Below are 18,397 nucleotides of genomic sequence, written 5' to 3' on the forward strand. Positions count from 1 at the left end.
TTCGATGGTTGCTGGTATAATATAAAGGAGGATTGTTTGGCGCGGAGAATTTATTAATCAAGCAACGTACCGCAAAATTTACTCACACCGCGCTCAGTATTTTATGTTCGCTTGTCTTGTTGTTGTTCGTAGTAGTAAAATCTTCTATTTCGTGCGTCAAGATATACTAGGTATTTGTCATAAAATTGACCAAATCAAATTAGTGTTAAAGAAGAATGGAGCGCTGGCTTAAAGGTGTTGCAAAAAATGTGGTTCGTATGAACTATCGGGTCCCACTTTTAATTAAATCAAACAACTTAATTAGCAAAACAAATTATAATAAATAAATTAGGAACTAATTTAAACGCGAACACACAGGCAAACGTATGGGTCTAACGATCCGACTCCACTAACTCCTCACACTTCAGCCGCTGCATCGTACACGAGAATTCCAAATAGTGATAAGGAATCCCGTAGTTCGACGTTTTGCATTTTTTGTTGTACCAGGTTGTAATAGTTTTTTTTACATTCGTTTGGATGATGCGTCAAATTCAAATCAAGGTAATATGACGGCGTCAAGTTCTAGTTTTATGGTTTCAAGTTCAAGTTGTAAAACATCTAATGTCACACTGAAGGTGAAAAAACGAAAGTATGACGAATCATACATTAATCTCGGATTTGTTAATTCCAACGGCTCACCTCTTTGTATGTTGTGCAGCAAACTCCTTCCCAATAGTTTGATGGTACCTGCTGAGATGCGCCGACATTTAGTAGCTGTATATCCCAACTTCAAAAACAAAAGTAAAGAATTTTTTCTTCGTAAAAAAGAACAATTATTAGGAAGCTAAAAAACTATGACGTATGTGACTCAGACTGTAAATGTAAAGGCCACGGAGGCATCGTATTTGGTTAGTTACCGCATTGCCCAAGCAGGAGAAGCGCACACTATAGCTGAAAAGCTAATAAAACCATGTATGGTAGACATAACAAATTGTATGCTCGCCGAACCATCTGTAAAGCTATCTTTCTACAGTGCTGCTTTCGAACGATATAGTTACGCGCCGAATTGGGGATATCGCAGCAACATAAAACAAGAACTGGTTTTTACGACTTCAAAATAACAAATTCGTCTTGCAAATGGATGAGTCGACTGATGTTGCTGGACTGGCCATCTTGCTAGTAATTGTGCGATATCCATATAAACATTCACTCGAAGAACACTTGCTTATGTGCTTATCGCTGCCTACTAACACAACCGGAGAAGAAATTTTTAACACGATTAACATGTTTTTTTAAGAAAACCAACTCGATTGGAATGATTACATTGATATTTGTACCGATGGAGCCAAGGCAACTGCATCCTGCATAGACAATCACTCGCGGTTAAGAAAATGCCACCAAATCTAAAATTGGTTCTTGATGAGTCAGTAAAAATAATTAATTTTGTCAAGTCACGTCCACTACAATCCCGATTGGTTTCAATATTATGTGAAGATTATGGTAGCGATCATAAAACACTATTGCTCCATACTGAAGTGAGATGGTTGTCTTGAGGTAAAACTTTAACAAGGCTTTTTGAACTAAGAACAGAATTAAAAGCTTTTCTTACATCGTTTGTCCGATAAAAGCTGGTTATTTAGACTAGCATTTTTAGCAGACATGTTTGGAAAACTTAACGAGTGAAACCTGTCACTACAAGGAAAACAGACAACAGTTTTCAATGCTAACAACAAAATAACTGCCTTTAAAAGAAAATTAGATTTTTGGATTACTTGTTTTGGTAAGCGAGAAATCGAAAGCTTTTCATTGCTAAGTGAGTTCCTTAGTCACCATAGTCTTAGTGATACAAAAATATTTCAAAATGAAATATTTGTTAAATTGGTGCAATATCTCAATGATCTGCAAGGGACTTTTAAATCTTACTTCCCTGAAGAACAAAATACAAAACTGAAAATAAACTGATGGATTCAAAACTCTTTTTCATCTAAATTGCAGAAGCCCGGAAATATGTGAAATCAGATCTGTGAATCATTTCTAGAAATGACGTCGGATACAAGCATGGAATCATTGTTCAAAACAATTTCACTAAATGATTTTTGGTGCAGGGTTCGTGATGAATACCACAACTTGCCACAGAAGCTTTGAATGTTTGTCTGTCGTTCCCAACAACGTATTTGTGTGAAACGGGATTTTCAGCATGAGAATTCAACTTTCTTCTAACAAGCCTGACATTACCCAGTTGATGAGGAATAAAAAACAATTACATGCCTCGCATTAAATAACTTGCTGGGTCAGGTGGTCAGGTGTGCATCAAACTGTACCGTAGACCCACAAGGCAAAACACCACCAACTTTGCCAAAAAAGGTTCTTTCGATGCCAGAGATAGTCTTCCTCTGTGATGGCAATCTTAAAAAAGTTCTTATAAGCGTGAACACTAACAAAGCCCCGGCCCTGATGGAATACCGCCAACTGTTTTGTCTTTCATACAGAACAGGTCTCTTCCCTGGAGACTCCAAACTAGCGCAGGTTTAACCGATATACAAAACTGGAAAAAAGATGGTGTCCATCAGTTACCGTCCGATTGCTTTAGTCCCGGCAATCGCCAACGTAATGGAGAAACTTATTAACCGGCATATTTTAAACTACCTGGAGTCCACTAATATCATTAATGACCGTCAATATAGTTTTCAAAAACGCAGGTGTACTGGCGATCTATTGGCCTATGTCACGCATTTTTACACCGAGGCTATCGAATTATGGTGAATCTGGATATTTCAAAGGCACTCGATAGAGCCTGGTATAGAAACCTCTTAAACAAACTCTATTCTTGTGGTTTACCACCAACTCTCGTTGCTTGGCTTAGAAGCTTCCTCGAGAGCCGATCCATCTAGGTTTTCGTTAATCGACACACCTCGCAGAGGTTTTAATTTAACGTGGATGCCTAATTAAAACCTCCTATCTTGTACCCTACCCTCTTCCTATTATATATCAACGACCTTCTCGACAAGACTTCTAATGCAATTTACATTTTTGCTGACGATATAATGAAGCACATTTGTGTTTTCTAATGTTTTCTCTATAAGGTTCAAATTCGTCCATCTCTTAACTATTGCTTTCATATATAGATAACACATTTTGAAGCTACTTGATTCCATTCAGAAGACGGCCATACGTCTTATAGGAGATCCAGAGATAACTAGAAGCTTGGACAGCTTGGCGCATAGAAGGAAGGTGGCGGACTTAGCTATTTTGTCGACAGCATCTCGATAAACGCTCTTCCGAACTAGCCCATATCATTCCACCTAGAGCAGTACATGCAATCTACGCGACAGGCATATACGACTTGAATATGATGAATATCAGGTGCAGATGCACCTGATATTGACTGATGCCTAAAACGTTGCTATATCGGGACTCCTTTTTAAAGAGAAGTGCAAGTTTGTGGAATCAACTCCCAAAGTACGGCTTTACCGAATAAAATACTTTGTTTGTGTTGCTTTTTTCAGAGAGTTTTTTCAGTTCTATAAACTTTATCAAATCGAAAGAAATAAAAAAGGAGATATAGCAATTCAAAAGCTTGCCAGGAAATCCACAACAATATAGCCTTACTCTGAAATTTTAAAGAAAGGCTAAACTACTAAGCCAACCAATAACATACAGTCGTTAATAATAAAAGCCATAAGGAGCAAGTTCTAACAGTGCAGTGGGAGGAATAAAAAGAAAAGTGGATCGTAGCAGGATAAAAGTTGTAGTAGGGACTCTAAGAAACTCCAAGGAGGGCAATATCATTATTAGATGTCCAACCAAATGAGAAAGTGAGGATTTTAAAAACACAGCCATAAAAGATCTGGAACCAACTTACATAGTAGCTTTTACTTACCAATAAAAATAGCACCAAAAATCAAGATCATTGGGTATACAGGAAACTTCTAATGACAGAAAAACCTGTATTACGAAAAAGGAACTCGTGGATTAATAATGATGACAATTTTTGAGTTACCTATGTGAAACAAATAAAATACAAAAATTACGCAAATATTCTGTTAGGATGTTCACCATGTGCCAAGGATATTAACACTCTCGAACTACTTCTAATAACAAACTAATCTGTGCAGAATGTTTTCGAAACCACGAGACAAATACATTCCAAATAAAAAATAGTGTCATTGCTTACTAACTCACTACTTACTGTATCTTTTTTTGTATAATCATTAATAAACAATTCACATATAACTACTTTTGCTTTTAGTTTAGAGTTTAGGGTTCCATTAAAAATTTAGTTTTTTAAAAGGGTTCCGTCACGAAAAAAGTTTGAGTAACACTGCGCTACAGAAACAAACAGATCAAAATTACGTCATATTGTTAGGAAGCATATCTAATGGAACTGGAAAAACTGAGAGACCGTAGCTAAGTAAAACTTATATGGGTTTCGGAATACAACAGAATGCTTGAGAACATTGACGCACTTGCAAATAGAGGATCTGCTTCCAGATACATTGGACTGCAATCTAGTTTAATTTGTGGATATTGACAAACTGAAAACTATAATAGCAATTAGAATAGAACGCATGATTGTTAATATTAAATAACAACTGGACCTAGAAGAACTACATAAGTACCAACGAAACAAACATGTATATTGTATAGCCTAGTGCAAAGGGGAATGGGCGGATTAGGCCGCCTTCCACTGCATTGGTCTGTTGCGGCATTTTCAGGCTGACGTCTTCTTAAAGTTATGGACGAACTCAAGAATAAAAGTAATTTAGTTCAAATTGATTCCAAAACAGTTAATCAGATTTAAATCCCCAATGTAAATACAGTGTGGCAGACGGATCTGTAACACTTCGGCCTGAGGTAAGGGGAATGCAGTAGTGGAGACAACATGGCCGACTTCATTCATAAAATGGACAGTGGCGTGTGGTATTATGTGAAACTATTTAAATTCGATTTAAGGAAAATAATTTTAAAATTTATCAAAATAAATTTTCCTAATTAATTATTCATTTGTATGTTTTATGGTTTTAGAAATAAGTTCTTTTTTTTTTTGGTATACAGGGTGTCCCACAATCAACGTCACAGGCTATAACTTTTTTATTTTTAACTATAAAAATAAAAAAAAAATAATAGCTATAGGACCACTACCCAAAATTACTTAAAAAAACTACCCTAACAAATACATCCCCCAAAAATGAATTTGTCGGGGGTAGTTTTTTAAATTAATTTTGGGTAGTGTTCCTATAGCTATTAAAAATATATAAAAAAAAAATATACTTAAAAATAAAAAAGTTATAGCCTGTGACGTTGATTGTGGAACACCTTGTATAACAGGGTCGCACGCAAATATCTCTGTTGCTAAGCCGAATTTAAAAACAAAGTTTAAACAAAAGTTGCTAAGGTCACAGGGGGCCACGTCACTGCAATAATACGTGTATTTTGAAGGTCATTAAAAAAAACAAAACAAAAGTCAAACGTCGACTAAAATGAGCCACCTGGTATAGATTATAAAAAACGAACAGCATAAGCGTTTGATAAAAGTTCGGTTAAACTAGACACGGGAATTTTTATGCGAAATTTTCACTCTTTTTGGTATTTCCGAAAAAGTAAGGTAATTTGAGAAAAATATAAGGTAAATAACTTACCTAATTTTTCGTTTACTGTTATTTATATTAATGTTTTTTTTAAGTCTCACTTAAACATGTTTTTATTTCTGAAATTTTCTGCCAATCATTTTCGGAAATCGAGGATATAGCATCCTCAGTAACCTCCTTTAAGGTTGAAATGTTAAAATTGCCAGTAGTATTCCGACTTCTTATTAAAAATTGGGGTCTTGCCCAAGCTAATTCAATTGGGTTTAACTCGCATAAATAAGGCGGTGTTCTTAATGGAGTATGCCCATGGGACCTTATAATCCGATCTACTATATAATTTTTTTGGTCACCAGGTGGTTCGTGGCGTAAAACCAAATCGAAAAGATCAAATTTTCTGGCACTTGCATCGTGACTTATACCTATAACATACAGTATATGTAATACATAATAATATACAGGATAAACCTTATTCAACCCCATTTTTTTCAGCCATTTTCTTAAAAAAACATTTTTTTGCCAATCGATATTAGACTGCAAGGGACAAATTTATTTGGTATTTTTAACCCCTTAACTTTAACCCCACGCAGGGGTGACTTCAACTCCAAAATCTTAAATGGTAAGGGTATCACTCGACACCCCTTCCTATTTAAGATTTTGGGGTTGATAGTCATCCCCGCATGGGGGTTAGAGTGAAGGGATTGAAAATACCAAATAAATTTGTTCGCCTGAAGTCAAAAAACGATCATCAAACATTTTCTTTTAAAGAAAGTATCTGAAGAAACTGGGGTGGAAAGTTTTCATTAGCTCACCGTGTATATACATATTATGTACGTACATTTATATATTTAAAATTTAAAATTTATCAGTTCAAAAGGCTTAATTAAGTTGTTATAGCTACCTTTCTTAGTTAACCAGGCGATAATATCCCTTTTTAAAAGAGAATTTTGTTGGGGTTTTAACCTCCTGCACCGAATGATAAGGAGCATTGTCTAACACTATTACCGAATTGGCAGGTATTAGCAATTTGGGAGTTTTTCCGTGAGCCATCTAGTAAAATTTTCCCTATTCATTTGGCCATGGTAATCACCTGTGGCCAATCCGGCTTTAAATATTAAACAGGTATTGTCCACAAAACCCTTGTCGGAACCTGCATGAACAATTATTAGCCGACCTAAAATATCATTTAAAATATATATATTTCTCAAATTTAACGGGTCCTTGTCCGTGAAAAAATATATGACTGTAACTTATACACACTGTTTTGTATTGTATGATTACCCGTTGAACTAATTTTTTTTTAAACCACCAGTAACCGTATAACCGTATCGCTCTGCCAACATTTCTTGAATGTCAAATCGTTATCCACCCAAGTTTCGTCCAAGTAAATAATGTTTCGGTCTTCTTCACGATATTTTCGTATTTCGCGAAGATATTTGTATCTCCAGAAAAGAATATTGGGCCTCTCCATTAAGATTTTCCTCTTATTTTGACACTTACGCCAAAAAAAACCATTTGACTTTAATAAAAGCCGAAGCGTTTCCCTGGAATAAGAAAAATTTGCCTCTTCTTTTAATTTTCTTAACAACTTTCTAGTTGTCGGAACCACCCACTTTATATTCCAGGTAAAATCTGGTGATACAATGCCTAACTATTTGAAAATGAAAACTGTCATCTTTTTCGACGACAGTTTTCCGTGGCCGTTTTTTCCCTGGACTGGCTAACATTTCATCAGGGTTATTTTTGTCACCTTTCCTCATCTTCCTTGTGAATTTTTCTCACAGATGATACGGAGACTCCGGTATAAAGGGAAACGCGATCAAGCTTACGCTTAAGAGGCAATTTCATCGAATTATTTGCAGCTTCTTCATCGCAAATCCTAATAACAACATTTTGAATGCATAGTTGGTACACAAAAAGCAATAAAATATAATATAAACTACTGTTTTTTTAAGAGGCACAATGTATTTCACTTTTTTTTAAATAAATTATTATAACTTACCTGTAAACGTTTGCTATCACTTCCCTCGTTTGACTATGAAGGATCTTACCCTCAGTGAATTTATTCATTATAATAAATGTTATTATTCGTATATATGTAGACAATAATAAAACAAACTAAAAAATTAAATATTAGGTATTTCATGTAAGTATTTTTTGGACAAACATTTAATTGTACCATATTTAATGGTAAAACAGTTGCGTATTAAAGCCAAAATGGAACAACTATTTAGATTATAATTCTTAACATTTTATCCACTATATCTTGTGATTGTAAAAAATCTTATATTGCATATTATTAGAAAGTAAGTCCCGCACAATTACGTTATGAGGTTAAACGTGGCAACGTCGAATATTTTGGCCCACATTCCTGCCGCTGTTTCAGATCCACTTGCCAGACTATACTTATTGAGTAGGGCGGTACATCATATAAATCACTATAAGAAATGGACAATATTTGTATATCAAAGTTATTCTCGTTACAACGTGACGAACATAGGGATAATCTTGATGTTTATATTTTTATGTGTAGTCCCTAATGACTTGTTTTCATTCTAGGTGCGCTTCTATTAAATAGAAGAAGAAATGAAAAAGCCATGGAGAAATGGAAACTGGTCCCTCCGGATGGTGGGTGGGGATGGTTGGTGCTATTTGGTGCCACACTTGTTAACATATTGGTTCCTGGTATGATCAAATCGTTTGGTGTATTATTTGTCGAGTTCTTGGAGGGATTTGATGCGTCCACTTCTCAAGGAATGTGGATTCCAGCACTATGTTATTTTTTGTATAGTTCCTTAGGTAAGCACTTTTAATTTCACTTACATTAGTACAATAAATGTGAAAAATGTATTAATAGCTTATCTTTAATGCTTTAATTATTAGCTATTCATATAACCGTGGCACGAGCGGTTTTTTCTACGATCTGATAATTTCTGGAAACTCTTAATGTGCAGTATAATGAAACGAGACACTTATAATTAATGAGGTACTTAAAATAAGTAGACACTTATTGTCAAATTATTATTTATTATAACACGCGTTATCAGACTTTCGTTACTTTTTATGTATGCGAAAACTGTGGTCAAATATAATCTTCTGGTAAAGCTGGAAGGCATTTCGCTGCTAGGACAGAAAAATAAAATATTATATCCCTATTCTTTTTCTTTGCGCTCTTGTAAGATGGGCTAATCGGAATATCACTTATGTCTGTCATTGTTAGGGAAAAGGGACAGTTTCTATCAATTTTAAACTATGAATGTTTTTTTGTTGAGCTTATTATGAGAAATTGCAAGCTCATAACTCGTGTCTAAGCGTATCTAACTATCGCTCCTCCTTCAAAATCAGAGTAATACCTTAATATAAGTTGATTAGTAAGGCTTATTTAGGGTTCTACTTATGTTTAGTTTAATATTTTGTTCTATGTTGTCTAGTTTTTAAGTAGTTCATCTTGTTTGACGACACTATTTGGGCCCCAATTTAGGTGTAAATCCTTGTATTCTCCATCGGCAAAAACAATGAAGAAAATTCTAAAAATTTCTAAATTGTTCCATGGGTCTTTAAATAAGTAGGGTAAAATAGTATATAAGGGACGTTGTAATCACTTTAATTAGTTTTGTTGTTTACCTTGGAAACAATTAAACGTTGACTGTCGCGAGTTAAGTTAGAGTTTTTGACGTTGTAAATAAAGGTGTGCTGACATAAAAGAGTATTCCTGGAATAAGTATGGGAGTGTCTTCCTGAATTCCGTTACAATCTTATTGATGACTAGTTATGTTAAAAATATTAAGATTAACATTACTTTTTCCGTATTTGTATTGTATATTATTGGCATTATCGGATATACCATGCACCGTTTTATCTAGTTCATAAAATGATAAACTTGGTGAATTACCATCATCATGTGCTGCAATGATTAGTTTTCTTTTGATTGATTTCTCAACAATAGTGGTTTAAAGGGTTTAACTATTTGGAACCAATAAACAAATATTTTTTGCTGCATAACTGGGAAATTTTTATGTAATATAAAACCAGTAAAATATTTAATTCAGCAGTTATTTTTATTAAGTTCGACTATATCGAACCAGAAAAAATTTATTATCCGCTTGGGCGCGATAAATGATTTATCTTGGCTTTGACGAAGGGTTCAATGACCCAAAATCGGAAAAGTAACTTTGTTAGTGACCTGGAACTGACAAAAAATGTTATAATAATAATATGTTGTAATAATAATAATAATAATGGAGTTCGATGGAACAAATCCGCTGCTTACACACCCCCAATACCAAAAGTGAACTCTTCACGTAGACTGGCAACAGTTCTGGAAACGTTGAACAACAATATTTTACCAGAACACCTACAGGAAGCTGGCAGTTTAGAACAGTTACACCTGCTGATCTACTGTGCAGCGACAGTTGTCACCAGAACTCTGGGTGTCAAGCCTAATGCTAAGCGTGGTAAAAACAATTTGGTATCAAGGGGACCACCACCATGGGCAAGAAGGTTGCAGACCAGGATCGACTCCATTCGGAAAGATATAGGGCAGCTCATCGCATTTATCGGAAGGGTGCGAACATCTAAGACACGAAAGAACGTAACAGCAATCATGAGCCGTTACCAGCATCATGCCCAATATTACCCAGAAAATCGAACACCTGAAGAATGTTTGGATACACTGAAACAAAAATTATCGGTATATGCAAGACGGTTTAAAAGATATAAATCCAGCAATAGCAGAAAGCAGGACAACGCGCTTTTCGTACGCTCGGAGAAATCTTTTTATAGAAAACTTAAGTTTTCAACCAGTCCTTGCGAAAATAACTATCCAACCAGCGATGAAATTTCAACATTCTGGAGTAGTCAATTAACAACGACAACACCATGTAATAACCAGGCAAGTTGGATAGATGAAGAGCGACAAAAGTCTCAACTTTTCGAGCAAATGCATCATCAGCCATTTACCGTTGAAGAGGTCTCCACTATAATTAAAGGCCTTCAGAACTGGAAAGCCCCTGGTCCAGACCACGTACATAATTATTGAATCAAAAAGCTGTGGTCAACCCACAAACAACTGACCATACTAATAAATGATCTGCTGATGGAACCGAACAAACTTCCAACGTTCCTCACTCAGGGATCAACTTTTTTGCTATCAAAAGATCCACAGAACACACAAGATCCAGCGAAATATCGGCCAATAACATGTTTACCAACACTGTATAAGCTGATAACCGCGTGTCTTACAGAGCGCATATACCAACATTGCGAGGACAACAACATTATTGCTGTTCAACAGAAGGGATGTGCTAGGGGAGACATGGGCTGTAAGGAGCAATTGACCATCGACTCCGTAATTTGCAACCAGGCCTATAGTAATAAGAGAAATTTCTACACCGCCTATGTCGATTACAAGAAGGCCTTCGATTCTATCCCAAATGAATGGCTTATTGATGTCCTTAGGATATATAAAATAGATGAACGCATTGTGACTCTACTGGAGAGCACAATGGCGATATGGAGAACAACTATGCATCTACAACTTCTTACTGGAGAGAATATTGAGACAAACACAATACCGATCCGTAAGGGTATATTCCAGGGCGACTCTCTGAGTCCACTTTGGTTCTGTCTAGCCATGAATCCTCTATCATCTCGACTCAATTCCACCTCTTACGGCTTTGCTATTAAGAAGAATAGTAGGGAAATCGCAAGAGTCAATCATTTGCTCTATATGAACGATCTAAAGCTAATGAAACTTATAAGTACTTGGGCGTACATCAGTCAGCCCATACAGAGCACAAGAAAATGAAGCAGAACCTCCAAAAGTTATATATGAATCGTCTTAAGCAAATTTTAAAAACTAAACTGAATGGTAAGAACATGATTAAAGCGGTTAATACCTACGCTATCGCTGTCTTAACGTATTCTTTTGGAGTCATTAGGTGGACAAAGACTGATATAGAGGAGATTGAGAGGAAGACCAGAACAACCCTCACGACGTTTCGAGCACACCACCCTCAGTCAGCCATCGAAAGACTTACTCTTCCCAGATCCAAGGGTGGCAGAGGACTAACTGATATTTCTTTTCTCTTCAAAAAACAAGTAGCAGATCTTCAGAAATACTTCCTCACTATGAGGAAAACCTCTTCTCTTGATAGAGCAGTGGTGCTAGCGGATAACGGATACACACCCTTGAATCTCCATGCAGGTATAGCAGAACACATTACTGTAACAAGATCAGAGCACACAGCCATTAAAGTTAACACATGGAAGCAGAAGGCAATACACGGAAAGCATCCTCACGAACCTAATGCCGAACATGTCGATTATGAAACGTCGAACTACTGGTTGACTCGTGGAGACCTATTTCCTGAAACTGAAGGCTTTATGATGGCTATACAAGACCTGATTGCTACAAGAAATTACCTTAAGTACATTACCAAAGATGAGAAAGTAATCGACGATCGATGTAGAAAATGCCTGCGCGTACCGGAGAGAATTCAACATATAACATCAGGATGCACATCTCTATCAGCTGCCGAATATCTGCACCGACATAACTGTGTGGCAAAAATTATTCATCAAGAACTGGCAAAACTTTATCATCTAATTGGCGAAACTTGCCCCTATTAATAGTACAAACCAGAAACTGTCCTTGAAAATGACGACTTTCGCCTCTACTGGGACAGAACTGTTTTGACCGATAGGACGCTGACTTCAAACAGACCAGATATAATCTTAATAAACAAAGCCCAAAAGGAAACCTTTCTAATTGACATACCAGTGCCAAATACCAATAATGTCCTAGAAACGACACACACTAAACTTGCTAAATACGCAGATCTAGCTCACGAGATAAAACAACAATGGAGACAAGATAATGTATATATACTCCCTCTAGTTATTCCATCCACTGGAATTGTCCCTTTAACACTGTCCAAAAACCTTAACGCATTGGGTCTTTCCTCCTGGACGATTGTCACTATACAAAAATCTGTCATACTAAATACATGCAACATTGACAACACCGCTATCAGCGAGCTAAAACAGAAAAAAATAATAATAATAACAATAATAATAATAATAAACGACTTTTTATTAAACTCGGCGAAGAGCAGCCAAAGCTGTTTGCTTAACCAAGCATACAGAAATCAGCAATACTTTATAAATATAAGCAATACTTAATAAATACAGCAATATATTATAAATTACATGGTATAAACAGTCCTAATTAGTAACAATAATTATGATAATGAGAAATTCACAAAATTCAATCCAAATATATTTAAAAGTTCCCAATCCTGGTATAGAACTATATTTACTTAGCATAAACCCTTTTATGTTTTTTCTTAAAACTTGGCAAACTACAATTTTGAAGTTTATTATGCAACACATTGTTATATACTTTTGAAGCAAGAAACGAAAAGCTACATCGAAACATAGCTTTACGATGCTTTGGTATATTTAAAAGGGTATTTTGGCGTGTGATACGATCATTGAGATCATTGTGATACGCTCATTGAGTGAAGAATCTAAAAGTTAAACGATCTCTATGATACTCAGGCGCTCCACTAGAGAAGATTCTATGAAGAAAGCGTGCGAAGTGTACCTCTCTCGATCCTGCATATTTAACCACTTCAGTGCAGGTAACTTGTATCTGACGTGATCACGGACCCTTAAATTGTAAATAAAACGTATACATGAATTCTGCAAGCGTTGTAATCTTTTTTTGATGTTACATCCAGGGCTGGGCCATACACAAAATTACAATAAGAAGTATGGCAGAGAACCAATGCTTCGCACAAAACCTTTCTCAACGGCAGTTCGAGTATACTTTACTTTTGTACAGATTCTGCAATGACATATACGACCTTTGAAGGACCCTTGCCAATTGGCTGTGAAATCGTAATTTAGAATCAATTATAATGCCAAGATTCTCACATTCTCTCACGATCGAGATTGGAATTTGGGATATATTAATAGCCAAATAACTTGTTGCCCACTCATGATCAGGACCAATGTATATTACGACCGACTTCGACGGATTCAGTCCGATCCATTCGCAACCGAATATTTTTAGAACATTCAGCTACTGACTCTAAACACTCATTCAATCGAAGAACAGCTTCGTTCGCATTTGCTTTAGAACAACTGGTATACACTTGGGTGTCATCCGCGTAGCATTAAATTATACGATTATTGACAATAGAATCCATGTCACACGTATAAATAACAAAGAGCAACGTCCCAAAATTGATCCCTGTGGCACGCCTTTAGTCAAAGCCCTCAAAGATGATTCCCCATCCTTAAAACGCACTGACTGAGTTCTACCTAATAGGTAGCTCTCAAAAGAACAAAAAAGAACTCAACTTACCATGCAGAAGCTTGTGATCTATCGTGTCAAAAGCCTTGCTGTAATCAAGCAGAACCAGTGCTGTAGTATTACCCTTATCAGCTGCTTCATATATGTCGTCTAGGACGCGCAATAAAATAGATGTTGTACTATTTATAGCCTTTACGAAAGCCTGATTGATTAGGACTAAGGAGAGAGTAGTGCTTTAGATAAGTAGTCACTTGGGCGTAAATTAGTTTTTCCAGGATCTTAGAGCACACACATAACAAACTTATAGGTCGTAAGTCAGAAAACGTTACTAGTTTATTATTTTTGGGCAAAGGAAAAACCACCGATGATTTTCACAGATCAGGGAATTGACCACACAGAAGGCATTCATTAAAAAGATTGTGTAAGAAAAGGAACTATAACCGGGCAGCAAAGTTTAATTATTTGGATCGGTATACTATCAGACCCACAGGCATTTGATATAATAGTAGATATTGCATTTAATAAATCAACTTCTAAACACGGTGTTAACTGAAAACTGCTTGTCGGATGTACATACCTGTTTTATTTATTTATACAAACGTCAGTGATATCTATCGCTAAAGCATCAACTGATTCTATAAAAAATTGTTTATATCTTCGGGATTCCTTAAATGATTTGATATGGTTATATTGTGTTTTTATTTCCCATAAATATTAAGATCATCTAGAGCTTTCCATGTATCTTTACTACTATTATTTCGCGCTGCAAATTTTAAATAAGCCTTTTTCTCTTTTTGAACAGCATTTGTAAAATAGTTCCTGATTTCTATATAAGCTTGTCAATCCTCTAGTTTTTTTGTTCGCTTATATTTAGATAATGTTTTATTTCGCTCCCTTTTTATAATTTTGAATACATCCGTAAACTATGGTACCTCTGGTTTTATCACACATACCTTTTGAATAGGTGCGTGACAATTAAATAACGCCAATATTTGGTCTGTCATAAACCTGCCTTTTTCATTCATACAGGCAGGATCAAAAATCTGTCCCCAGCCAGTGTTTATCAAGTCAGAGTTAAACGCCTCAAAATCAAAATATTTAAAACTCCTAAATACAACAAACTTCGGCTTCCTGCTAGGTATTCTACATTAGATTTCACACGATATAAGCTGGTGGTCTGTTAACCGCGCGTTGGATGTTTTACGACTTGCGAGAGAGAGGAATTAAAAAAGATATCAAGAGTAATAGTAAAACTATTACAAGCCAAAAAATCGACGTTCATATCACCCATACACACTAACTCATCACACAGAGAAATAACTGCAGTAATAGTCCGTTCAAATGTCGTGATACCATCTAATAAATTAGTTTTAGGCGGACGGTAAAAATTACCAATAGCAACATTTATCCCTCCCACTTTGACCATCACCCAAAGTTGTTCAAAGCTTTCTACAGATACAGTATCAATTGGTACCGCTGAAAGGTCGTCTCTTATGTATATACCTACTCCCCCTCCCCGAGATCTGCGATCCTTCCTATAAAATTTAAAACCGTAAATAGCTGAAACCTCATCACTTATGGCGTCGCTCAACCAAGTCTCCGAGAATGTCAAGTTTCAAATGATTTAATTTATCTTTTAAGGCATTTATGCTAGGCAAAAATGAACGTATGTTTAAATGACTTGGATTTAAATTTTTTGAGTTTTTTGAGCCATAACAGAAAAGAATTTCCAATGTATATATAGAATAAAATATACAGTTTGAACTTATATCTAAAGAAAAAGGACAAATTATTATATAGAGATAAATACAACAAAATATTCATGAGGTTAGCTCATTTAAAAAGACCTCGCTTTTTATAAATATAGCATTTTCTCCGTAATAGGTGATCCTTAGTTAACTCTTTATCTATGTAGATTGCAGCATCAGACATTCCCAAATCACAAACTCTAGGCGTAATTTTCCCCTTTTGAGACTGAGCAGACAGGATGCGGTTTTTAAGTTTTGTCTTTTAAAGCTAAATATATTTTGGTTTCAGCCTTTGTATTAAAAGAATGCACTCTAACAAAGTCTTCAGGTACCACCTTGACATTCAAAGTAGAACAAAGCTTAACAAGATCCCCAGTGATTACCCTTGTATCACTTTGACCATTAAGGGGATATCCAGAAAGGCAAATATTTTATTGGATTTTTTTCGTATTCTCCAAATCGGCAGCTCTTTTTAGTCTCTCCACTTTCTCTTTTAGTATCTTATTTTTCTTTGGAGAACATTTCAGACATAATTCGATTACGCTCTCTTTCCTCTTCAAATTGCTCATTAATGAAATCCACGGATCTTTTCACGTTTACGTACCTCGCTCTGTAGTTCCTTTATCAGCGTCTTAAGTTCCATCATGTCACCTTCGGACTTAGAAGATGAAGCCGGTACCGCGGATAGTCGTCTAATGCTGCTGTCACAGTTCTTGCAGTTCCAGAGTGTTTTTGGCGTTTTTGGCGACTTCGGCGACAAACCTTGCAATTTTTATTAGACATGCCTGTAAGGTATATGAAGAAAGCAGAATATTTTTGGCAGCAATGTCGGACGGGTAATTGATATGCGACTAACTAACAAACAGTCCCAAGTCCAATATGCCGTGCTTAATCTCGGTAGTTTACAGGTTATTCATAAAAAACCTTACAAAACCAGGAATAGCTTACCAGTTACAGGTTCTTTTGCAAGAAGGCATCACTCTAGTCCGATGCGATAATAATAACGGTTATTTGCTTCAAAAAACCGGTTTTGAGCAGGACCACATTAAACAAACAAACACAGTTTGGGCACTGTTGCCGGATCTATGCCAAGAAAAAATATAAATAATTTTTCTCAGCGGTAATTTAAAAAAATCGATTACCGGGAATCCGAAAAATGAATTATTTACTCTGCTTAGTTCATCCAACTTTTTATATGCTCGCAAAGGAGAAGAATAAAAAACATGAATATAACTTACAAAAATAGGGAATTCTACGCCCGGACTAAGCCCACTATAGTCGGTAAAATATTTCAGAAATTGTAAAAGACATTAAGGAATATTTTCAAAAATTCGGCAATGCAAAAAAGCGGCATATTTTTTCACAATCCGAGCAAGTAAAAGAAGCAGAAGAAAAATGCGGAGGAGACAGGGGACTAATCACTCATAGGGGTGTTTTAGTAGTAGTAGTAAGGGTAGGAGAGCTAGAAGTCGGTAAGTAGGCATAAAATTCCCTTTTTGCCAACCCCAAAATCAATCGCCATTACGTCTCCACTCAGCACGGCTTTCACTGATTTGACTCACCCTCTTAATAAAGGCTTGCACGTTGTTCCAGTCCAGATCTTTAAGATCTTCCCATTTTACTCAGTATCCAAAAAGAAGCTGGTTCGGAATCTTTCCTATTATTTGATAGATTGTGCTATTAATCGCTATTTGAATAGGATTAACTTTCGCATCTCATTTGTCTTCGCTAGTAGATGAAGTTGAAAGAGCAGATAAAACTGTTTGGTTTAACGGTTCTACTTCTCCATTTGCTCTAGGGGTTATTACTGCAATGAGAACTAATTGAATATTGTGATTTTTGCAAGGTGTATTTAACGATCGTGAAGTAAAAGCTGTTTCTCTGTCGATGATAATGCGAGTTTATAGAACAAAAATATTAAATTGTTTTTCTAAACAACTTATTACCGGTAGTCCTATGGTTGGAACCTTTAGTGTGTCACTCAAATTACGAGACCGCTAAATTAAATGACGACAGAGTTTTACAACTAACCAAAACTCTTTATTTTACTGTCGATATGTGTTTTGTTAACGATGTTAGCATCTTCGGGAGAAGATTAAAATATAGATTGAGATTACAATAAAGAGTTTTGGTTAGTGGTAAAACTGTCTCATAATTTAATTTATTGCCGGTTTACTTTTAATTGATTTTACAGCCTATAAAACTAAATATTTGGTAAAGGCATCTATAATGCCTGTCACGTGACTATTTTCAAATAATGTTTTTTTGGAATGGCCCCAAATGAATTTTATGCAATGGGATTGGCTCTTTATAGGATTTAAAAAAAAAAACCTTCCCGATGTCTGATGGAATCTTATTATATAAACATGGAATACAATTTGCTATGTATATTTCCACGGACTCTTTCATTCGAGGAAACCAATATTTCCTACACAACGTTTTTAAGGTTTACTCTACTGCAAAGTGTCCTTCTTTCTCATACACCCAACGAACCACTTGATGTCTAAATCCTTGTTGGATCATATTGGTCATACCAGTAGAGCATATATATATAATATTCAACTTATATGACAGTGATTCGATAAACTCTACTGTTTTTCAATACGTTATTTTTATAAACTGATAGAGTTACATGAAATAAACAAGAGTACCTTTTTATTCAAAATTGAACTGCCTTTTAGATTTTCTAGTCGTTTTAGCTATAACTGACTAGGCAAAAAATGTTGTAATTTACCTAAGTAACAGGGTGTAACTAACGCCCTGTA

The 18,397-nt window shown here is 35.7% G+C and overlaps 1 protein-coding gene across 1 annotated transcript in view; it reads left to right on the forward strand.

Moving 5' to 3' along the window:
- The window catches only part of LOC126748860 (monocarboxylate transporter 13), a 152,618-nt gene that overhangs the window by 120,348 nt on the left and 13,873 nt on the right, over nucleotides 1-18,397 (forward strand). The window contains exon 2 of the mRNA XM_050458371.1: nucleotides 8,124-8,363. Coding sequence (XP_050314328.1) covers nucleotides 8,124-8,363 — 240 coding nt within the window. The remainder of the gene's footprint in view (nucleotides 1-8,123; nucleotides 8,364-18,397) is intronic.

This window comes from Anthonomus grandis, chromosome 22, assembly GCF_022605725.1.
Source record: "Anthonomus grandis grandis chromosome 22, icAntGran1.3, whole genome shotgun sequence".
Classification (NCBI taxonomy): Eukaryota; Metazoa; Arthropoda; class Insecta; order Coleoptera; family Curculionidae; genus Anthonomus; species Anthonomus grandis.